Source organism: Pholcus phalangioides, unplaced genomic scaffold, assembly GCF_987345545.1.
Source record: "Pholcus phalangioides strain wild (caught in Gottingen) unplaced genomic scaffold, Ppha-v1.0 ptg000010l_1, whole genome shotgun sequence".
NCBI lineage: Eukaryota > Metazoa > Arthropoda > Arachnida > Araneae > Pholcidae > Pholcus > Pholcus phalangioides.
In genome coordinates, this window is record NW_028301603.1 from 22,765,953 (window position 1) to 22,786,041 (window position 20,089).

Sequence of the window (20,089 nt, forward strand, 5' to 3'; positions counted from 1 at the left end):
TCAGGATTTTCACATTTTCAGAGGTGGGAAGTGACAATTTTTTTCAAGCTACTAAAAAAGCTTTTTCTCCCATGTTCTGTAAAAATGTAATGTTTCTGAACAATAAATAGAAAGACCAATAGACAGCAGTAAAAAGGTATGACATTTTTACAGCTGACATTAAATTTAACATACTGATTTAGATCAGTTTTGATTAAGATAGACAGTTTTGATCATGTTATAAACAAGTTACGTCAAAAACATCTGCATTTTAATACAAAAATTCCTACTGAGAATACATGTTGATTGCATTTAAACTTACAATGTTATACTTGTAACACATATTTAATATGGTTGTTAAATAATTTCTTTCTTTTTAGAGAATTATTAAAAAAAACCTCCTAAAACAATAAAGTAATTAGAGTAACCTTTTTTAGCCATAACAGCTGTATGTACGGTCAGCAGTTAACCAACGTTTTAACATTTCCTCACCCAGTTATCTGAAAAATGGTATTCTCTCTGCCTAAACGCCCAGTTAACTGCTGTTTTTTTTGTCGAAATTTAACCACTGCTACAAATTTTTATTCGTGAACTATGAATTCATATTTTTTTTTCTTGTTTCTGTTGGTCAGTCAATTTTGCAGATTTCAAATGTTTTTATACATTGTTTTCTTAATTCTAATTTAATTTCACTGACTTATTTTTTTGTTTGGTAATTTTTTTTGTAACATTTGTACTAGTTTTTTCAGTTTCTTTCTTGGATACTTCATAGTTGAATGAATTGAAATTCATATTACTTTTTTTGGTTATCCAAAGTTAATTTTGCAGGCATGGAATTACCAGAAAAATAAATAAATAAAGGAATTTAAATTTCATTTCTTCTTTTTCCTTTTTTAACTTGAATTCTATCTCACTGTCTGTGAATTCTTTTTTTTTTCCTGTTCATTTGGTAATTTAAATATATTAAACAACCTTTAATTTATTGAAGGAAAACATTTGATGAATGTGTTAAATTTTTTCCCCAGTACTTTTCATACGTGAAGTTCATACACTGATTAAAGTTTTTAGATGTTTATTTTAGAAAGCAACTCCATTAAATTTCACATACAACATAATTTCTCTTCATCTGTTTGTCATATCTTTGATTCTTTTGCTAATGTCTCTCTCCCTATGGCTAATGTCATATGTTGGAACAGTATACTACACTGGTGTAAGAAATTAAGAGAATTTGCAGACTTGGTCGATTATCTCTAGAACTACTGTACTGATTTTAATGAAATTTAATATGTACATACATTGATACAATACAAAACAAATCACCATTCAATAATTGTAATACACACACACACATGATCGTGAGTAAAACACTCGTTGGAGTCGGAAGGTATGAAACAGCGGTTGCAGAATAAACAAAAAAATGGGTTAATAGGGGGTATGGTCCCCTCTTACAGATATACAGGTCTCGCAGCGTGATTTCATACTTGAAATAAGGCAGTATATCATTTCCTGTGGCAATTGGTCCCACTCGTTCAGCAATGCTGTTTTCATTCCCTGGATGGTTCCCGGAGGGGAGTTGCAATTGCCCTCCCCAGAGCGTCCCAGACATACTCTATAGGGTTAAGGTCTGGAGATCTGGCTGGCCAATCCATCCGGCGAATATCCTCACTCTCTAGAAAATCGTCGAGCAGAAGAGCTCTATGTAGCCTCGCGTTATCGTCCATTAAAATGAACTCGGGGCCAACTGCACCCCTGGAAAGGCGAACACAGGGCTCCAAGACCTCATCCTTATACCTCACACCAGTCACAGTGCCTCTTTCAAAGACACAGAGAGGTGTGCAGCCATCCAACATGATGCCTGCCCAGACCATTAAACCTCCTCCGCCATAACGGTCTATTTCGCGGACATTGGAGGGTAGGTAGCGGGCCCCTGGTTCTCTCCATATGAACGTACGGCGAGAATCGATGGATCCTGTATCCTGGAACTGTTTCCATAAGTTACACACGACGCTGGGCGTTAAATTGAACTCTCTACAAATCTGGACTTGAGATTGGCCTGCTTCTAGCCTTCCCACAATTCGCCACCTCATTCCATCATCTAAACGTTGGTGGTTACTCATTTTTACTGTTACAATTTGAAATTAACCGATTGCTGCAAAATAACACCAAGAAATTCGCCGAGGTGTGCTAGTGAACGAAATGCGTCTTAACTTAAGCGAACTTATAAAGCCTGTTTCTCTACTGGCTCCGCCTACACACACGTGTACGCTTACGTATTTGACATACAAGGTTTGCATTTTGGTCTAGAAGCAGTGGTTTTACATTCAGTTCAGTTCTTTTCATGAAATTCGATAAAATATGCAAATTCTCTTAATTTATTTCACCAGTGTAGTATACTATTCCGACATGACTGTATAATGTAGACGTACAGTTTAACTACAGATGTAGTTATACTACACAATTGCATCATATATTTGAATACTAGACAGCTATCAGTACTGTATATATTTTGTATCGTTGAAAAATGTGTGTAACTATAAAAAAAATTATGCATTTCTGAATATTTTGAATATATATATATATATTGCTTTTTCCTCCCTTCAAAGTCTTGCTCTAAAATTTGGCTAGTTCAGCTTTTCAATGCAAAAATGAATTGGAGTGTTTCAAATACATGAACCTGTTGGCAGTTCACCAATTTTAATAAAAAATCAAAATTGCCATTTTTTGTGAAAATTTTGAAGAAATCAATCAGATTTTCAATAAACTAAAATTAATATTTATTTTACTCATAAATATCTTGATAGAATGAGGGAAGGCATAATTTTTATAAGCAACTCTCTTTAGCTAAATTGCTTCTGTTGAAGGTGGAAAGCACCTATTTCCTCAAAAGTGGTGACTGTAAAATGTTTGATTCACAGGATTTCTTGATTTGATCAAATTGTAATGAAGTACAGTATTAAGAAATTAGCACCCAAGTGACGTGGTAGTAAGATACTTGTCTAATTAGATTTTATGTGAGCTTTCACTTTGTCGTGATGTCAATGGCTGCCGTCGTCGTCTCCTCAATGTGGAAATCACCCATAGAAGACTGGCGTGGGCATTTCCATCGAGCAGTCGTAAAAAAAGTCTTGGTGACCACATTTAAGCAACTGGCAAAGATGTGACTTTGTTTACGTAGCGTTTATCAGAAATCATTTATCAGGGGCATGACCTTGGCTGCCAAAATTCCTGTATAATCGTTATTGTATTCCATTAACAGCCGTGCGGTAAACACAAGTTTTTTCACCAGCAGCTTTGTATTTTGAAGTTTTTAATTGTTTCCTGCGATTAATATGTCTTCAGAAAGAAAATATAAAACTTTAAGCTATATAAAGCTAAATATATAAAGCTTTTAAGAGTTCATATACCCAAGATTATCAATCACTGATAGCATCCACGAAAGGAAACACTTATGTTTTATGAGCGGTATATGTAGATGTGATTTCTCTATATTCTGCATGGAAAGACTTACATGGCATTATATTTTGCTCAGGGGCAATGCAGAACCTGCCTAGGGGGGGGGGGGAGGATGGGACTGTTCCTTAATTGATTAAAATTGTGAATTTTGTTTTTGATCGAGTTTATGAGTGTCGGGGAGGGGGTACCCCCTCGGGAGAATCTCTAGATTTCTGGATTCCAAAAGTTGGCACGTCTGTGAACAATAAATAGCATCTACTACCATGCATATGCATGTATTAGAAAAAGTTACATAACACTCTTTGCAGAATACAATTTTTTTTCTATACTAATTTTGAATAGTAATTGCACACTTACAAATAATGATTTCACTGATGAAAATAACATATTCTCTCTCTTCCCATCCCCAATTGGTATTGTTTACAAATAATGCTGATACAGTGAAACCTGTCTAAGACACACACTGTATGAGATGAAAACCTGTCTTAAACGAAATAAATATGGTCTTGTGAATAATTAATGGTTTCTGTATAATAGGAAGCCTCTATAAGACGGAAACTGTCTAATGTGGAAACAAAGAGCATAATTAGTCTATTTGTAGGTACAAAATCTGCTAAAATGGAAAGAATTTTTGGCCAAGTGCATGTTTTTGTCCTTTGGATGGGAGGAAAGTTAAGTCGTTCTGATCCCCCTTTTAGTTAGGTAAACTCTTTCATTTCTTGGAAAAACGATGGATGCTTATCTATCTGAACTGGTTCTGGGAGTTGGGCTTTAGAGGATTATCATTTAGGCTTTAGAGGATTATCATTTAGGCTTTAGAGGATTACTATTTAGGCTTTGGAGGATTACTATTTAGGCTTTAGAGGATTACTATTTAGGCTTTAGAGGATTACTATTTAGGCTTTAGAGGATTACTATTTAGGCTTTAGAGGATTACTATTAAGCAGATTTACTATTCAAAATTTAGTAAAAGTTAGCTATATTTAGCATTTCATTTATGATGGAAATGATGACTTATTAGAAAACACTCCTATTTCTTGGAAAAAGTTTGATAATTTTGGGAGAGTAGTACGTGAGGGAGACTGAATTATTGTTCACAATTTAATGATACCGTGTTTTAGCTACTGCAGAGATTTTCATTCAGTGTAGACATGGCTACCAGCAACAAGACATGCATATTGCATTTGAATTCGAAAATTGAGTTAGCAGAGGCATGAAAAAGCAAAATTAAAGTGTTACAGATATGTAGAACCTTTTTTTCCTTCCACAAACATTATTGGTTGTTGATCTCATTGTCATTGTTTTTTTAAAAAGGTATGCAATTCCTCAATTTTTATTTTAAATGTAGTGAACCTTGTTACTACGATACTTTATAACGATATCCTTTACTATGATAAATCCCTCTATAACCATATTTTTAGATATCTGAAATCACTATAAAAAATGTTTTTTTTATATTTTGCTCAAAATTGTTTTGAATTTAATTTTAACTTGCTCTCATCACTTGTTTTCCTTCTTCTAAAGGCATCTGATTACATCAACATCTTGCACTAAAAAAATCACAGAAAGCTAAAGGAAGTTACTGCTACTTTCTGTGTAAGACACAAAAGTGCAATATGTTAAACTTTACAGGGGCAGTGCATCTTAGTGAATTTTTCTAATAAATTAAGATTTTTTGCGGTCAATAAATACATAAAAGCACATTTTCTGATGCTATTAATAATGTCGATGTAGAAAAGATGACAACTACAGCATAAATTTGATCACAAGTAAGAACAATTTTGCCTCTTGATACAATAATATATATATTTTTCTTGGTCCACAGAATATCATTATATCGAGGTTTCACTGTATTTAAAAAATTTAATTTTTGATTAAAATTAGTGTTCATTCTATTGCTATTCAGGAGAATGCTTTATATTTAAGTTTAACTATTTGTAAATTTTTTAAATATGAAATTTCAAATGTATAGTTGTTTGAAACAGAAAAAATGAAACAAAAAAACATGAAAAATTCAAAATAATAATATGCATGGCTCTGTTTAACACTTGTGCATTTATAGAAGTTAGGGTGATGTTCTCAAAAAAAAAAAAAGATAGAAATAAATCACAGCATATTTCTATGTGCATCTCTGAAACAGAAAATAATTAGTCTCTTGACTTTCCGTTTTATACACGTTTTACTGTATTATAGTATGTTTACAGCAAGTGAAGTTCAGAGTTTGAGAGCATCATTGAATAGGCCTATACATAAATAAATCTCTGCTTTTGAGTAAAAGAAAAACTTATTTTTATTCCCATACTGAAAAAAGAAATTCTTTTCTTTCATAAAATCGTCAAACATTAATTTGTTTTCAGCATTTACAATTTGCTATGTAACACAAGTATTGTCACTGGCGAAAGAGGGATGGCTGACAGAACTTCAGCCCTCACAGCCGACAGGACTTCTGCCCTTGGCTCAGTGTGAATCATTGTTATTTTTATTTTTTTTACACTAGAAGTTTCTTTGAATAGGCCTGCAAAAAATCCTTGCCAGTGGCCTGGCTTCAGGATGTTTGGATTATTATTGTCGAATAATCACTGAGGAGTATCATGTATCACACTTAGATACTTCAATTTTTCTAAATAATTTGAGTAAAAAGAAATAGATAACTGATAAATTAAAGCTTTACATATCTTATCAACTGCTTGAGAATCATAATCAGCCTCCTCTACCTTTTCCAGAAGTCAATCTGGCTTGTTGTTTTTTCACATGGCAGACAACAATTTTTTTAGCTATATAGTACACATATGTGCAGCTTTACCAGAGTTTGAACTCACTTTAAATTGTTGCTGTTTTCAATAAAATAAAACTACAGATAACAGAAACATGAATAGCATTATGCCACGAATGTTCTCTATCTTTTGTTTAAAAAACACTCACAGCAGTAAAAGAAAAGAGAAGTGCAACATGTGATCTTCATTGATGAATCAGCATCGAACAATCATCGGTTAACTTACAGGTTGTTTAACTGATCCCCTGTTAATGCATCTTGCGTTCATCATGACTTAACTTCCCCCACCTGTCACTCACTGGTCGGTTAAATGATGTGCCGTGCATACGGCTGTTAGTTAAGGTAGTTAGATCTCGATGATTTTTTAGAGGGTTGTTGAGGTTTATACAGTGAAACCTTGATATAATGATCAGGGCTCCCACTCATCCTACTTTTCCTACTTTTTGGTAAATTATCCTACTTTTGTCCTACTTTCTCGGTTTTGTTCTACTTTCTAGTTTTTGTCCTACTTTTCCTACTTTTTTACCAAATCCTATCGACAAAATTTGTGTAATTGATTTTAATTGAGCAGGAAATCATTGATATATTGCCAAATATTACAAATGTTGAAGAATGCAATTAATGATTCTGCCAAGGCAGAAGTTTTATCATTTTTAAGGTTATTTGGGGGTGGGGGGGGGGTTATGTGGACCATTTGGTTGATTAATTTTTCATGTGCTTAGTTTGAGGGTTCAACAAGTATAGTAGCCATTAAAAACTTCTGTCTGGATGGAAAAATAATTTTGTATTTATTACTTCACGGTAACTAACATTCAAAATTACGGTGCAAATAAGTGAAACAACAGTTTGCATTTCAAAGCAGTTGGATACATAGGCCTATTCTAGGTTTGATGATTCTGATGCTACCCAATTACATTCAGTTGTTTTCTGTATTTTTAAGGCATGAAGAGGCATAAACAATATTTACAATGCTCAGCAAAGAGCTTGAAATGGAAGTGCAATTTGCATTTGTCAAAAATAATTACACTGGCATTGAACAGTAAAATGTGAACAAATCCCTTTAAAAAATGTTGGACTATGCAGTAAAAAAGGTTCACCTTGCCTTATTTACATCGGATCTTGTAATCTACACATTTTGCACTGTGCTTTTGAAAGTGGTCTCGAAGGAGCGTCATTCTTAAAAAACGTACGTCTTCAAAATATGCTGTGCCTTGTCGAAGAGAGTTGACAAGCTCTGCACTTTGGAAGACTCCGAAAAAAGAATAATATATATGAGGAGAGACAGCAAAGAATTATCTGTGGTTGCTAGTATATTGTTTTGGCCAAAAATTGGTTTTGTAACCAAGTCATTTGTCATTTTGCTTTGGCTTGAGTCAATCTTATAGGAAACTGAAATAGTGGAATGAAAAAAAAAAGTTAATTCAAATTTTTTTTTTTTTTTTTTTAATTTGAAATTTTTTTTTGCAAAATATATATATTTTTTAGAGATTTTTTTCCATTATGCTATGATTATGTTGTCTAAGGGGGGTTACCCTCCTCCATCCTACTTTTTAGTCCTGCGTTTTCCTACTTTTTCTCATTTTTTGAGTGGGAGCCCTGAATGATACGTGGCTACTGTAGACATTTCCAAACAAGGCTTGAAAAAAATTATCATTGTAGAGATATTTATTGTTATATGGAGTATCGTTGTAGTGAGGTTTCAGTGTATGGAGAATGGAGGTGTCTCTTGTTCTTTAAATAATTTTTCCCTTTCAGAATATTAGATTCACACCAAGGGACAGAGAAACTAGAGAAGATATATAGTGCTAAAACTATATTACACATGCTCACTGTGCATGTTTATGTTAATCGTTGTATATTAACCATAACAGGTGAATTATGTTCTTCTTGGTGGCCATCCTTACATCAATATTAAAAGCATGCTGTGACAGCCCATGTTGATTTTTTCCCTGCTGTTCATACCATTTTTATTTTTTTCACAAATATTTTGATGATAATTTGACAGTTACTCCATACTCATTCTACATATTTTTACTAAATCTTTGAATGCCCAAAAAGCCTCCAGAGACAATGTGCTAGCAACATTTCAGTGTTTATAATTGATCTACTTCTCTAATAGTTTTTAAGTTTGTTCTAATGAATAAATCGTCCTGGGATAGGCAGGTTATCGTTGTAGACAGTTTGAGCACTTATGCTATTCCCTATTAAATAGAAATTCTGCCAAGACCAAAGGAAATATCGTTATAGGTAGGTTTATCGTTGCACACAGGTTTCGCTGTATTATAATTATTGTTATGCATACATATATTTTTGAATTAAAAATAAAAAAAAGCACACACACACACACACACACTTTTTCTTTCAGGTGTTACTGCCATCAAATGAATTCATCATGTCTGCCAGGGATGATACTGCAGAATTTGATGATACCAGTGATGCACATTCTTTTGATGATGATCCGGAGTATGTATGAAAACAATTGAATACATTCTTTAATATTCTTTACTGAAACTTCTGAAGATACACATTTAAGATGTCATATACACAAGAAATGTTGCAATATCACATATCTCATTCCTAATCTTAATATTAAAAAGCTAGAATACACAAACATATCTTTACATAAATTTGCCAAAGACACACCTATTTTTCTTTGATTAAGGAGGGGGGGGGGGCACCTATAGTGACAGATACAAGCACTATCTGAGCTAATGTGGACCAGACCTACTTTGCACAACCAAAAAGTCACATAATACACACTTTATTGGAGATTTTGAAGTTTAAATAAAGATATGAATGATTGAAACTATGTATAAATTTTTGTTTTGAGATATTATACAATGATAGAAATGCAGCCAATGCTCATTATAACAATCCCCACCCCCATTCCACTTGAAAGAGATGCTATACTGGGAGTTTGTTATATTGAACGCGTGAAAAAAATAGCTTTTTAAGAGAGTGTGTATTTTTTGGAGAGTATAAAAATATATAATGTAAGCAGTTATAAACAGTTGCAATGAAAATACATCAGGTTAAAAAATTTTAATAAAATTATAACTTCTATATGCACGCTCTTATGTATGTGCAATTTAATGTTCAGTGATATTGCTTTGCACATATTTCAGTCAGCCATATTGAATGAATTTAAACAGTTTTTTTACACATCTTTAATTAAAAGTGTGCTCATTTTCATCATGGAAACATGTATCAGCTGTATCTATGTTATTAGTTTAGCTCTGAAGAAAATTTAATCATTAAGAATGTGAAGTGAATGACATATGCTTGTGTATCAAGGTGAGAACTTTCCATATCCTTTCTCATCAATCTGATTCTGAGAAACGGGGTCAGTCACATACACATATCAGACCTTCGATCGCGTCTCTCACCATCACAAGCAGACTATCCCGAATTCTCCAACATCAAAGGTCAAATACACTTCAGGAAAAATTTTATTCATTTTTTTTAAAGAGGTGGGACAGAGCTGAGAGTTCAGACATTGTATTGGATTGGATGATCTTTGCAGGTCGGTATATTGGATAATAAATGGCATACAATAAATAGGGAAATACAGTACTGGTCATTATAATGGAATGGTCACAATAATGTGGGTTGTCATAATGAATATAGACTGTATTATGAAATGAATACAGTGTAAAATTACATTAAAAATAATGGTCTGGGTCATATATATATAAAATCCCGACAGGGTCAAATTAAAAATTTTACAGGGTGTCTACCATCACCGAAAAGTCACAGAATGAGAAAAAGGTCATGGAAGTCTCAAAAAGTCACAAAATTTGAGTGAAGGTCACAGATTTTTTTATGGTTCTCCAGAGATCTTTTCTGATTTCCCCCTAAAATCTAGATTTTGGAGAAGCTGTGGAATTCAATATTTTTCCTTCTCTCTCTCTCTGTACGTACCAACAGAAAAGAACAATAACTATGTGTAGTCACCCTGCATTGGGGCAGACATGGGTGGGGAAAAAGCTATTTTGCCTGGATGAACAAAAAAAGAACTTTTATTTCTTTGGTTGTGGGGACCTTTCAACATCTGTTATATTACCCTAGAACAGTGTTCTCAGGATCGAGGGACAATTCATAGAGGAGTGGGGGGTGTTGACTGGCAGGACAGTTAGAAGTTGTCTTGGAAACAATATTGGTTTTCCGTAGAAAGGACATGACTTTCACCCCACATTGTGGTGCAGGGCTGTTGGATCTTTGGTGGGTTCGCAAGCCATAGTTTTCACAGGATGAGGACTCTAGTAAATTTATAGCATGAAAAAACAAACAATGATGGTGATTGTCCTGGGCCTGAGACTGCAACCCTGCCAGTATGGCCCCCCCCACATGGACGGGACTGACAGGGCCCAGAACAATTCTCATCTTTGTATTTTTATTTTTTCACACTATAAATTAACTCTGTGACACATAGCAATAGTGGGCTTAAAACCAGAGCTGTCAAATTTGCTCCCTGGGTAGATACCCATTCCCCCCCCCCCCCCCGCTTAAGCTAAAAAACCCGGGTTTTTTTTTTTTTTTTTGGGAAAATGGGTTTTTTGGGGAAAATAGTTTGTTTTTGAAGAAAATGTGTTGCTTTTAGGTTAAAATTTTATTTTAAGGTTAGTTTATGTGTTCTAAAAATCACTGCATAAGTGCAGTGTTTAGCATATGTATATTTTAAAAGATTTTTTTGGGAGCAAAAATATGATACTGAATTTTCATTTAAAAAATATTTACATGTTTGCATTACATTTTTATTAGAATATTAATTGTTGGATTATTATTAATCCAACAAATCTAATGCACCCAAAATCCTCAATTTCGACCTCCACTCAGAGTGAAGAACCTCATCTCCACCCAAAAGTCCAAATACCTATTCCACTCTTTACCAAATTACTTCAAAACAAATCCTACCAAATTTTGGAATTTCCTCAGACCTAAATCTGTTGGACTCGCTTCTCTCAAAATCTCAAATAAAAAATTCTGCTCAGTTTTTTCAGTTTTGATCTCACTCCACCACAATACTCATTCATTGATTCTGTCCATAACTCAAATCCCACCCTTTTCACTAAAGAAGGTATTTTAAAGTTACTAAAAAAATTGAAACCTCATTCTGTAGTCCTTGATGACATTCCAAACTCCATTCTTAAAACGCATGACCTTTCCAAAGCCATTGATAACAAGTTACAAACCGATATCATCTTGGATTTTTCTAAAGCCTATGATAAAGTTCCAGTTCCATACAATAGACTCCTCCTTAAACTTTCAAATCTTGGTCTTAATGTACAATTGCTCAAATGGTTAGAGAAGCTGTCCTAAAAAATTGTAAACAATTCGTTCATTTTAAAGATCACAGGGGTGCAAGCGCCCCTCATCCAGGAGCAGAACTATATAATGAGTCGCTTCGATTCCAATGGCAAGCTGCCGATTTCGACAGTCAAAGTTGATCGGTGAACTGATGGAACAAACTGCTCAACCGATGAACAACTGCACATTTCACTCCATTCAACGTTGTTCGGGTTTTTTGCTCTATTTCAAGCCCACTATTGCTATGTGTCACAGAGCCTCTTCGCAGTGCAACACGACTGTTGTGCACACGACTTAATATCGATCAGTAGTTTTGCATTTGCAGGATGCGTTTTCGACTTGCATAGCCACGCCCAGTGTTGTTGGGCTTGTGTTGGAAAGTTTCATCATAGGTGCCGAAGGAACTCAGACTCCGATATGACAAAATTATAGGGGTTCTAGGGTTGCCAGACATCCATATATACGACAGGCTCCACCATTAAGAAAACATTGAGGTGCTGAAAGTTGCTGGTCGTCCCGTGTACGTAGGAGAGAGAAGGTTCATTGCATAGTTTTTCAGAAATTATTGGGGGGGGGGGGCTTAAATGGCCTCAGCCACTAGGTTCCAGTGCCTATGATATACGACCCGCAAGGGCGTATGTTGGTATGGATTGCATTGGATAATGATCTACTTGAACTTGAACTGCCAGACAGATACCCACGTTAATATTTCCTACGGAACCTCTAACGTAAAGAGTATCTCAAGGAAACAGTTATTTTCCGTATATTATGCTGAGGTGAGCTCGGAAAGAAAAGTCATCACGTCTCCACCGGGACTCGAACCCAGACCCTCTTGCATACCGGGCAAGCATGCTACCATCTACACCACTGGAGACACATGCCTTCCTAATTTCACTCACTGTGTCGTGAGGCGTGAAGTAGAGGCGTTAGTAGCCTCTCTTAACTTCAGGAAATGGCCCCCGGCTGGGACGGTTTAGAAAGATATAGATGGCTTTTTTCTCAGCCAGAGATATCAAGGAAACAGTTATTTTCCGGATATTATGCTGAGGTGAGCTCGGAAAGTCATCACGTCAGTTCATATTTTCTGATGAAGTAGCTGTTTTAGCAAGTGCGTCTGCTAATTCATTCCCTTGATTACCCACATGGGCCCTGGTCCATGAGATAAAAGTGTTGGGCTTGTCAATTAGATTTGCTCTGATTTGTCGTACAAGTTGGGTGGGAGAAAAATTATGTCTAAGCGCGAGAATACTAGAAAGACTGTCGGATATAATCTGAATAGGTTCGTTCTCATGCAGTATATGGAGAATGTTCTGATGAATGGCATACAATTCTGCCTGAAAAACAGAGTTGAAGTCTTGGAGCCTTTGTGACCATTCGTGTACGATGACGTTGTTGCGAAAGACGACAAAAGCCGAAGCAACTCTATTAGAGGTTTTCGAGCCAACCCAATATATTTTGATGGCAATTGCAATGTCTTTTTCTTCAGTGATGAGCTGATTATCTTGAACATCTATGGCTGGATGATGAGGCCATGAGGTTATGTTTTCTTCGTATGCAGATGCTAGTAGACTGAAATCGTTACATATGACATTGTGTCTTACTAGAAGGAGTCTGCTTCTTTTCGATATAATTTCTATTTGAAGGCCCAAAGGTAAATTTCCAGTGGAAAGTTGTAACACATTAGTTGGCATAGTATTATATGCAACCGTTACAAAAAGTAAGTATTGCCTTTGAACTGTCAGCATCTCGCGTTTCATTCTGCAGGGGGGATTTTGCAAACCAAATACTCGATCTATAGGATAATTGGGGGATGATGATGGTTCGATAATAGATATTTCTGAATAGTCTGTTAATACTGCACTTGCTGAATCCAATCCTATAGAAAGACTGGAGTGTTTTATGAGCTTTAAGTATACTGCTATAGTATACTACTATAGGGGAGCAAGCAAAAAAGTGAAGAAAACCATGCGTAGTATTATATGATACGTATTGGCATACAATGGATGATAGTACACGCGTATCAATGCGCAATACAGAAAAAAGACGTTAAAAAATTTGGAATTAAGCTTTAATTCTTTGAAAATATGGAAAAAACATGAAAAGATGATTTAGGGCAACAATTTGGTTACATGTAAACGATAAAAAAAGTACTGTTTAGACATGATGCATGAGTTTTAATAGGGAGTGTGGTCTCCTCGAACAGCTAAGACTGCTGCACACCTGTTTGCCATGGATGCGATGAGGTTATCGATCAGACTTTGGGGAATACTGTTCCACTCCTCAAGAAATGCAATCTGCAAGTCTCGGACAGTAACAGGCGGCCACATGCTCGATTGGATTCAGGTCAGGAGAGCACGCTGGCCATTCCATACGCTGTATTGTTTCAGCTTCAAGCATGTTCTCCCCCAGACGAGCTCTATGCGGTCGGGCATTATCATCCTGGAAAACAAAGGAATCTCCAATGGCTCCAGCGTAAGGGATGACATGAGGTCGCAGTATCTCGTCTGCATACCTTCGGGCCGTCAAAGTGCCATTCCGAATGATATGCAGGTCCGTACGCCCGCCTATGCTGATTCTATCCCATACCATCCAACCAGCTGGTCTGTATTGTGACCTTTCACGAACGAATGCGGGGTTATTTCGAGTGCCCCTGTCCCTCCATACCAGAACACGTCGGGTGTCACACTCCAGACTGAATCGGGACTCGTCTGTAAACAGCACTTGGCTCCAATCATGTTGCTCCCAATCTCGATGTTCAGCAGCCCATCTTCTTCGGGCCGCATGGTGGCGTGGGGTAAACGGAATGCAGACCATTGGCCTACGTGCATAGAGCCCTCCCTCATGAAGCCGATTACGTACTGTTTGGCTGGACACCCTTCGTCCTGTTGCCAAGAGCAACCGTCTTTGCAGCTGCGTATCATTCTCTGTTCTGTTTCGACGGGCTGTTAACCGTATATACCGGTCATCAGTTGCTGTAGTGGCACGTGGCCGACCTTGCCCTGGTCGACGTCTAACATTTCCTGTTTCTTGGAATCGATTCCACAGCCTTGCAGCAACACTTCTGGCGACTCCAACAGCATCCGCGACACTACGTTGTGTTTGCCCGGATTCCAGTCTGCCTATAACACGCCATGCCATGGATTCCGGTAAATCACGTTGTTGAGACATCCTCAAGTCACCTTGTCTCAAAGAAAAATACTGCGCAATCGAATTTCACAGTTACGGCAGTAAAACAGACGTTTCTGCAACATCCCGATTTCTGCCCTTATCTCCTTTTTCTGGTTTTTGACGTCATGAACTTTGATTTGCATATGAAGTTTTCTTCTTCCGTTTCCTGCTAGGCTTTAAATTATGGATGATTCATTTTATCTTACTTATCAGTATACATCTTTGCATAATTTTGTTAAAACCATGTGCTCCCCTAATTGTTTTGAGCAGTGTACTTGTTGGTCAATGTGGTAGATCCTGTTGAATTTTTCGTCAAAATTGATTCCCAGATATTTAAAGTTCCGTGTTCTTTTGATGTGTTCGTTAACATGTTGGATTTTCAGGTGTTCTTTCTTTCTATAAGGCCAGAAATATGCAATCTTGTTGGCTTGAAGTTGCAGGTGATTAATTTCGAGCCATTCTTCTATTTCTTTTAGACATCGGGTGGCAATTTCATTGATGGATTTTGATGTGTTGCTTGATACTATAAGAATGATATCATCAGCATATGCTTGCAGGCATACATTGTCTGGCCATTGATGTTTGAGAAGGTCGTTAATAATAACATTCCAATAAAAAGGACCACTACAGGAACCCTGAGGGTATCCCGGTTTCTGTGTCTTTGTTGCAGGCCCTCTATCTGTCATGATAGATATACTTCTTTTTTCCAAAATACTTAAAGTACTTTTAAGTAAATTATCAGGTATTGTTGAAATTGATGATAGCCTATTATATATGAGGTCATGGCGAAGATCGAATTCTGACTTGATATCGAGAAGGATCACAGCTGAGAAATTACTCTTTTCTTTTTGTAGTTTTAATTCTTGCATCATGTTGTCTATTGCTTTTTTCTGTCGATTTCCCTTTTCTAAATCAAAACTGTAGCGGATGGAACCAATTCTGTTTGTTTAAGAAATAATCCATTCTATTTATGAGTATACGTTCAAATATTTTCCCAACATTCGATAATAATGTTATGGGTCTGTAAGAGTCAAGGTCTTCGGGCTTCCTCCATTGTTTCAGGAATAATAATAGCATGCCATTTTTGAAATGTTCCGGAAAGGTTCCAATGTCCAGGCATTGGCCCATTTATTGAACAAGATATAGAATAGAGAAGGGAACTTAGAATGAAGTTTTTTGATAGTTCTGTTACAAATTCCATCCATTCCTGGTGCCTTTCTATTGTTTAACTTGTTAATGATTCTTGTTATCTCCATGTGTGTGATAGTCGTATCTCTTGTATGATCTACTGAGGGCTTAAGCAACCAAACAACCTGTAGCTGCGTATGGTTTTGCAGCGCCGTAGGCAACTTATGTGGCTTATGAGCCCTTAGGGTTCAGTTCCTCTGGGGTGTTGTATGTAAATCTTCAATAAATTAAAATGTTTTTAAAAATTTAAAAAAAAAAAAAGTTTTTTTATTGTGGTTGAAGGGGTTGTCCTCCCCCCCCCCCCATCGTGGTGAAGCTCGTTACTGAGAGGCTTCATGCCAATGTTAGCATGTCTGTATGTGTGTATATGCATTGACATCATCATGCTCTGTGGTAAGTTTCAAAAGATTAAAATTGATTTCTTAACAAATCTTATCAAATGTTTTTATTTTATAAATTCACTCATATTCCCCCTTTCATTAAGAGCCCCTATTTTATTGACCTATACCCCCTACGGAGTTGCTACTCACAGTTTGGAAACTATGGATATAAGAAAACAGTCCAGCATTGTCCATTTTGTCGGATGAGAAAGGGTCACAGAAAAGTCACAGAATTTTTTTTTTGGTATTTGGTAGACAGCCTTTTTTAGTTCCACAGTATAAGCCGCACATCATGGTCTCTGTCAGGATTTTAATTTCTCATGGTGAGGGGTGTTGATAAGTATAATAAATTATGATCAAATAAATTTTTGAATCTCAGTTTTGACCTTATAAGCTGCACTTCATGCTTTCTGATGGGCTTTGAATTCCTCGCAGCGAGGGGCATTGGGGGTGCTTGTAACATTGCTTTGTTGGTGTTCGCCCACCCTTATGTAATAACATAGCTGCCAAGTCCCGAATTTTAGCTTCATCCCTTGACCTCCCGAAAAGTTCTTAAATCTCCTGAATTTTTACAAAAATCACAAAAAAATCTCTAATTGTCCCTAAAAATTCTCTACTTCATTTAAAAAAATCCCCACTTATGAAAACAATCCCTAAGGAATTTCTTGTGGGGTATGAAGTCTCATTTTTTTTTCTCCTTTTGAAATGACGTCAAACATCGTAAATGGGGAAATTACCATTTAACAAACCCTCTGATGGTAACAAGAAAGTTGTTTGTCTTATCGTGCAGGGAAATAGCTTAGCAGCCAATAGTCCTGGATAATAATTGAAGATTATAGTGATGCCCATGTGATCAAAATTTCTTTTGTTGAAGTTACGTACATGCGATATAACAAAACATGAATACTGATAAGCAAAAACATATTTTATCAATTTTAAAGATACTTATTCTGGTGAATTTCCTTTCATCAAACGTTTCAGAAAAGGGCAGACTTTTCCTTTTTGTACAAGTTGTGTTATGGACATAAACATCAGTCATAGAAAGACTGCCATCATCACTCATGTGAAATGAAAAAAAAAAACATTCAGCAAGTGTCACAAAAAGTCAGTGTTCTTCAAAAATTGACGCTTTTTTCCCCTTCATCTTCTGAAGATTTTGGGGTCATTCCCGCAGAATGTTTGTTCACAGCGTTTCTGATTGAGCAACACAATATTTATTTTTTTAGATCATTTTGAAATTTTGGTCTTCAATTTCATTTGTTTTTTGTGTAGGGATTTTATTCCCAAGGGTTTAACACATCCATGTGTACAATACCTATTTTACTTGACTTCAATTTTTGAGTAGGGATTTTATTCCCTACAATTTAACTTTTATGTGTGGAAAATCTCGATTTTACTTGGAAAAATCCCTTTCGTATTTATTAGGGAGTGGTTTTAGCATAAAATATGGGTTCCCGCATATCAGATTTAAATCACGACAACCCTGGTGGTACATGTGCATTGTTTTTCATTTGCATGCTTAGTGGTTTTGGGAGCTATATGTAATCACCTCTGTGTGCTTCAAATTGGTCTTCAGTCTCAAGTAGCGCTAAACTTGCAAGTCAACTGAACAACTCTGCTGGTCCAACGTTCCCGTCACAGAAGTTCCCCTTCAGTTGCTCTTTTAGAATGCTGTATGCTCTTTCTCGATTTTAATACTTTTGCAGATCTTGCAGACTGCGATCAGGTGTTGGCTGGCTTGGTCTACAGCCGCGATCTGATACCGCCTTCTCGTATGACGCCAATATCTGTGATCTGATGCTACCTGTTCGTCAATGCCCTGAGTTCGTCACGATATCCGTCATCTGATTCCACTGCTTGATTGCTTAATTCCATGTGTGGTTCTTCCGATGTCTGTGATCTGATACAGCCTCCTCGTCAATGCCTTGGGTTCGAAGCCGAGTTTCATGTGTGACTCTACTGACATCTGTGGTCGAGCATCGTTTCCTGATTACCATAGTCGAGTGACACTTCCACCCCGGGATCTTCACCATAAGTATACTTTGCGTTTTCCTGCTAGTGAAGGGGTTTCCTTGATTTAATATCTTGACTAATGTATGTCTTAGTTTGTAATAATAGTAATAAATAGTTGTTTGAAACTGTTTTATTTATTGGCAGTTAGAGACATACATTGCAGGTAAAATTAGGGGGGTTAGGATCAATCTGAAAATTTTTTCCGATCTTAAAATCTATTGTCTGCTTGTATGCTGTTTGATAATAGTTCATTTGTGACTGCTAGAACAATGAACAGCTCCGATGTAACTATTGATGATGTTGAGAATATATCGGAAACTGGTAGTACGGTACCCTTGCTCGGGCCTGCCGCTAGTACTTTTAATGTTAATCGCTCTTCGTTAGGACTTTGGGTCATTCTAGTTCCCAAAGAAACACATTTTGATCCCACTAATATTATGTTTTCTGGACCAGTTCCTGAAAATGTTCATGATTTTTTTAAATCATTGTGAAGAATTGTTTCGAGTTGGTCATATTCACAGGGATCAAGTCATAATAGTGACAGAAACCCTACAAGAGAGAGCAAAGTCGTGGTGGTTACGAGTAGGACGATTTTAATTGAAAGACAATGGTTATCAGATAGTTGGTCTGCTTTCAGGGATTTAATGTTATGTACGTTTTATGAATTTAGATCAAAGGTTGATTTAGCAAGAGTTGTTTTCAAAACGTTTGTTTCTAGAAAATTTTATGCAAAAAACAGTTGAATTATATCTTGTTTATGGTCAAAATGTGTCTGATTGTGCTATTATTGAATTAATTAAATATCAGGTTCCGTTAATGACAAATGATTTTAATCCATTAGTGATGGTCCTAGAACAGATCCTTATGGTACAAATTTTTTTGACTTCTAATCCACCATGCAATATTTCGGTATTCTGTAGCGTAATAAATCTGGTTGAAAAAAGAAGCATAAAGAACAAAGAACGACTTACGTGTTTTAAATTGTTTTATTGTAATTTATCACCCTGTCTGCGCGCCAATGCCCTCTCTGCGAGCAATGTAAACCCTGACAAAAATAGCAAAGTGAGACTTATACCATCAAAATTAAAATTTTAAAATTTATTTGATTGCAATTTATCATCTTGAAGGGCACCCCAACGCCCCTTGCTGCGAGAAATGCAAATCCCAGCAGAAAATGGAAAGTGCTGCTTATACGGTGGAATTAAGATTTCAAATTTAATTGAGCACAATTTAACATCTTGAAGGACGCCCAAATTCCCCTCGCTGGGGGAAATGCAAATCCCGACAGAAATATTGAAGTGCTGCTTATCAGGTGAAATTAAAATTTTGAAATTCACTTGATCGCAATTTATTATCTTGATCAATACCCCATGCTGTAAGAAATGCAAATCCCAACAGAAGGGAAGTGCGGCTTATATGGTGAAATTAATTTTTTTAAATTTCACCGTGTCTGGATTTCGGCTTGTTGGGATTTCGTCTGTCTGGATTATGAATGGAACCATGAAAATAAAATACTGTACAGTCAGCCCTCTGTATTTGCAGATTTCATATTCTTTGCTAGTTTTCTATGAAAACATTATTGCAGTGATAATTCTCATATCAGAACAAAATAAAAATTTCACATGTTAAATAAACATTTTAGAAACCCTTCCTAAAGTTTTTGCTAGCACTTAAGTCCTTTATAAGCCAAACTCCAAATGTAGCATTCAGCTGCTTGTTCATATGTGATGCGAACATTTATAGCTTGCTACACACATTACTGATGTAAATGATTATTTGCCTGCAATGATGAATGTCTGCACAATCATTATTGTGCAGGATTCAAATA

General features: G+C 36.1%; 1 protein-coding gene across 2 annotated transcripts in view; it reads left to right on the forward strand.

The window, feature by feature from the left end:
• DCTN4-p62 (dynactin subunit 4) overlaps positions 1-20,089 on the forward strand; it is a 124,573-nt gene that overhangs the window by 94,763 nt on the left and 9,721 nt on the right. For both annotated transcript variants that reach the window (XM_089237925.1, XM_089237926.1), the window contains exon 12: positions 8,571-8,668. In XM_089237925.1, the coding sequence (XP_089094051.1) occupies positions 8,571-8,668 (98 nt within the window). The remainder of the gene's footprint in view (positions 1-8,570; positions 8,669-20,089) is intronic.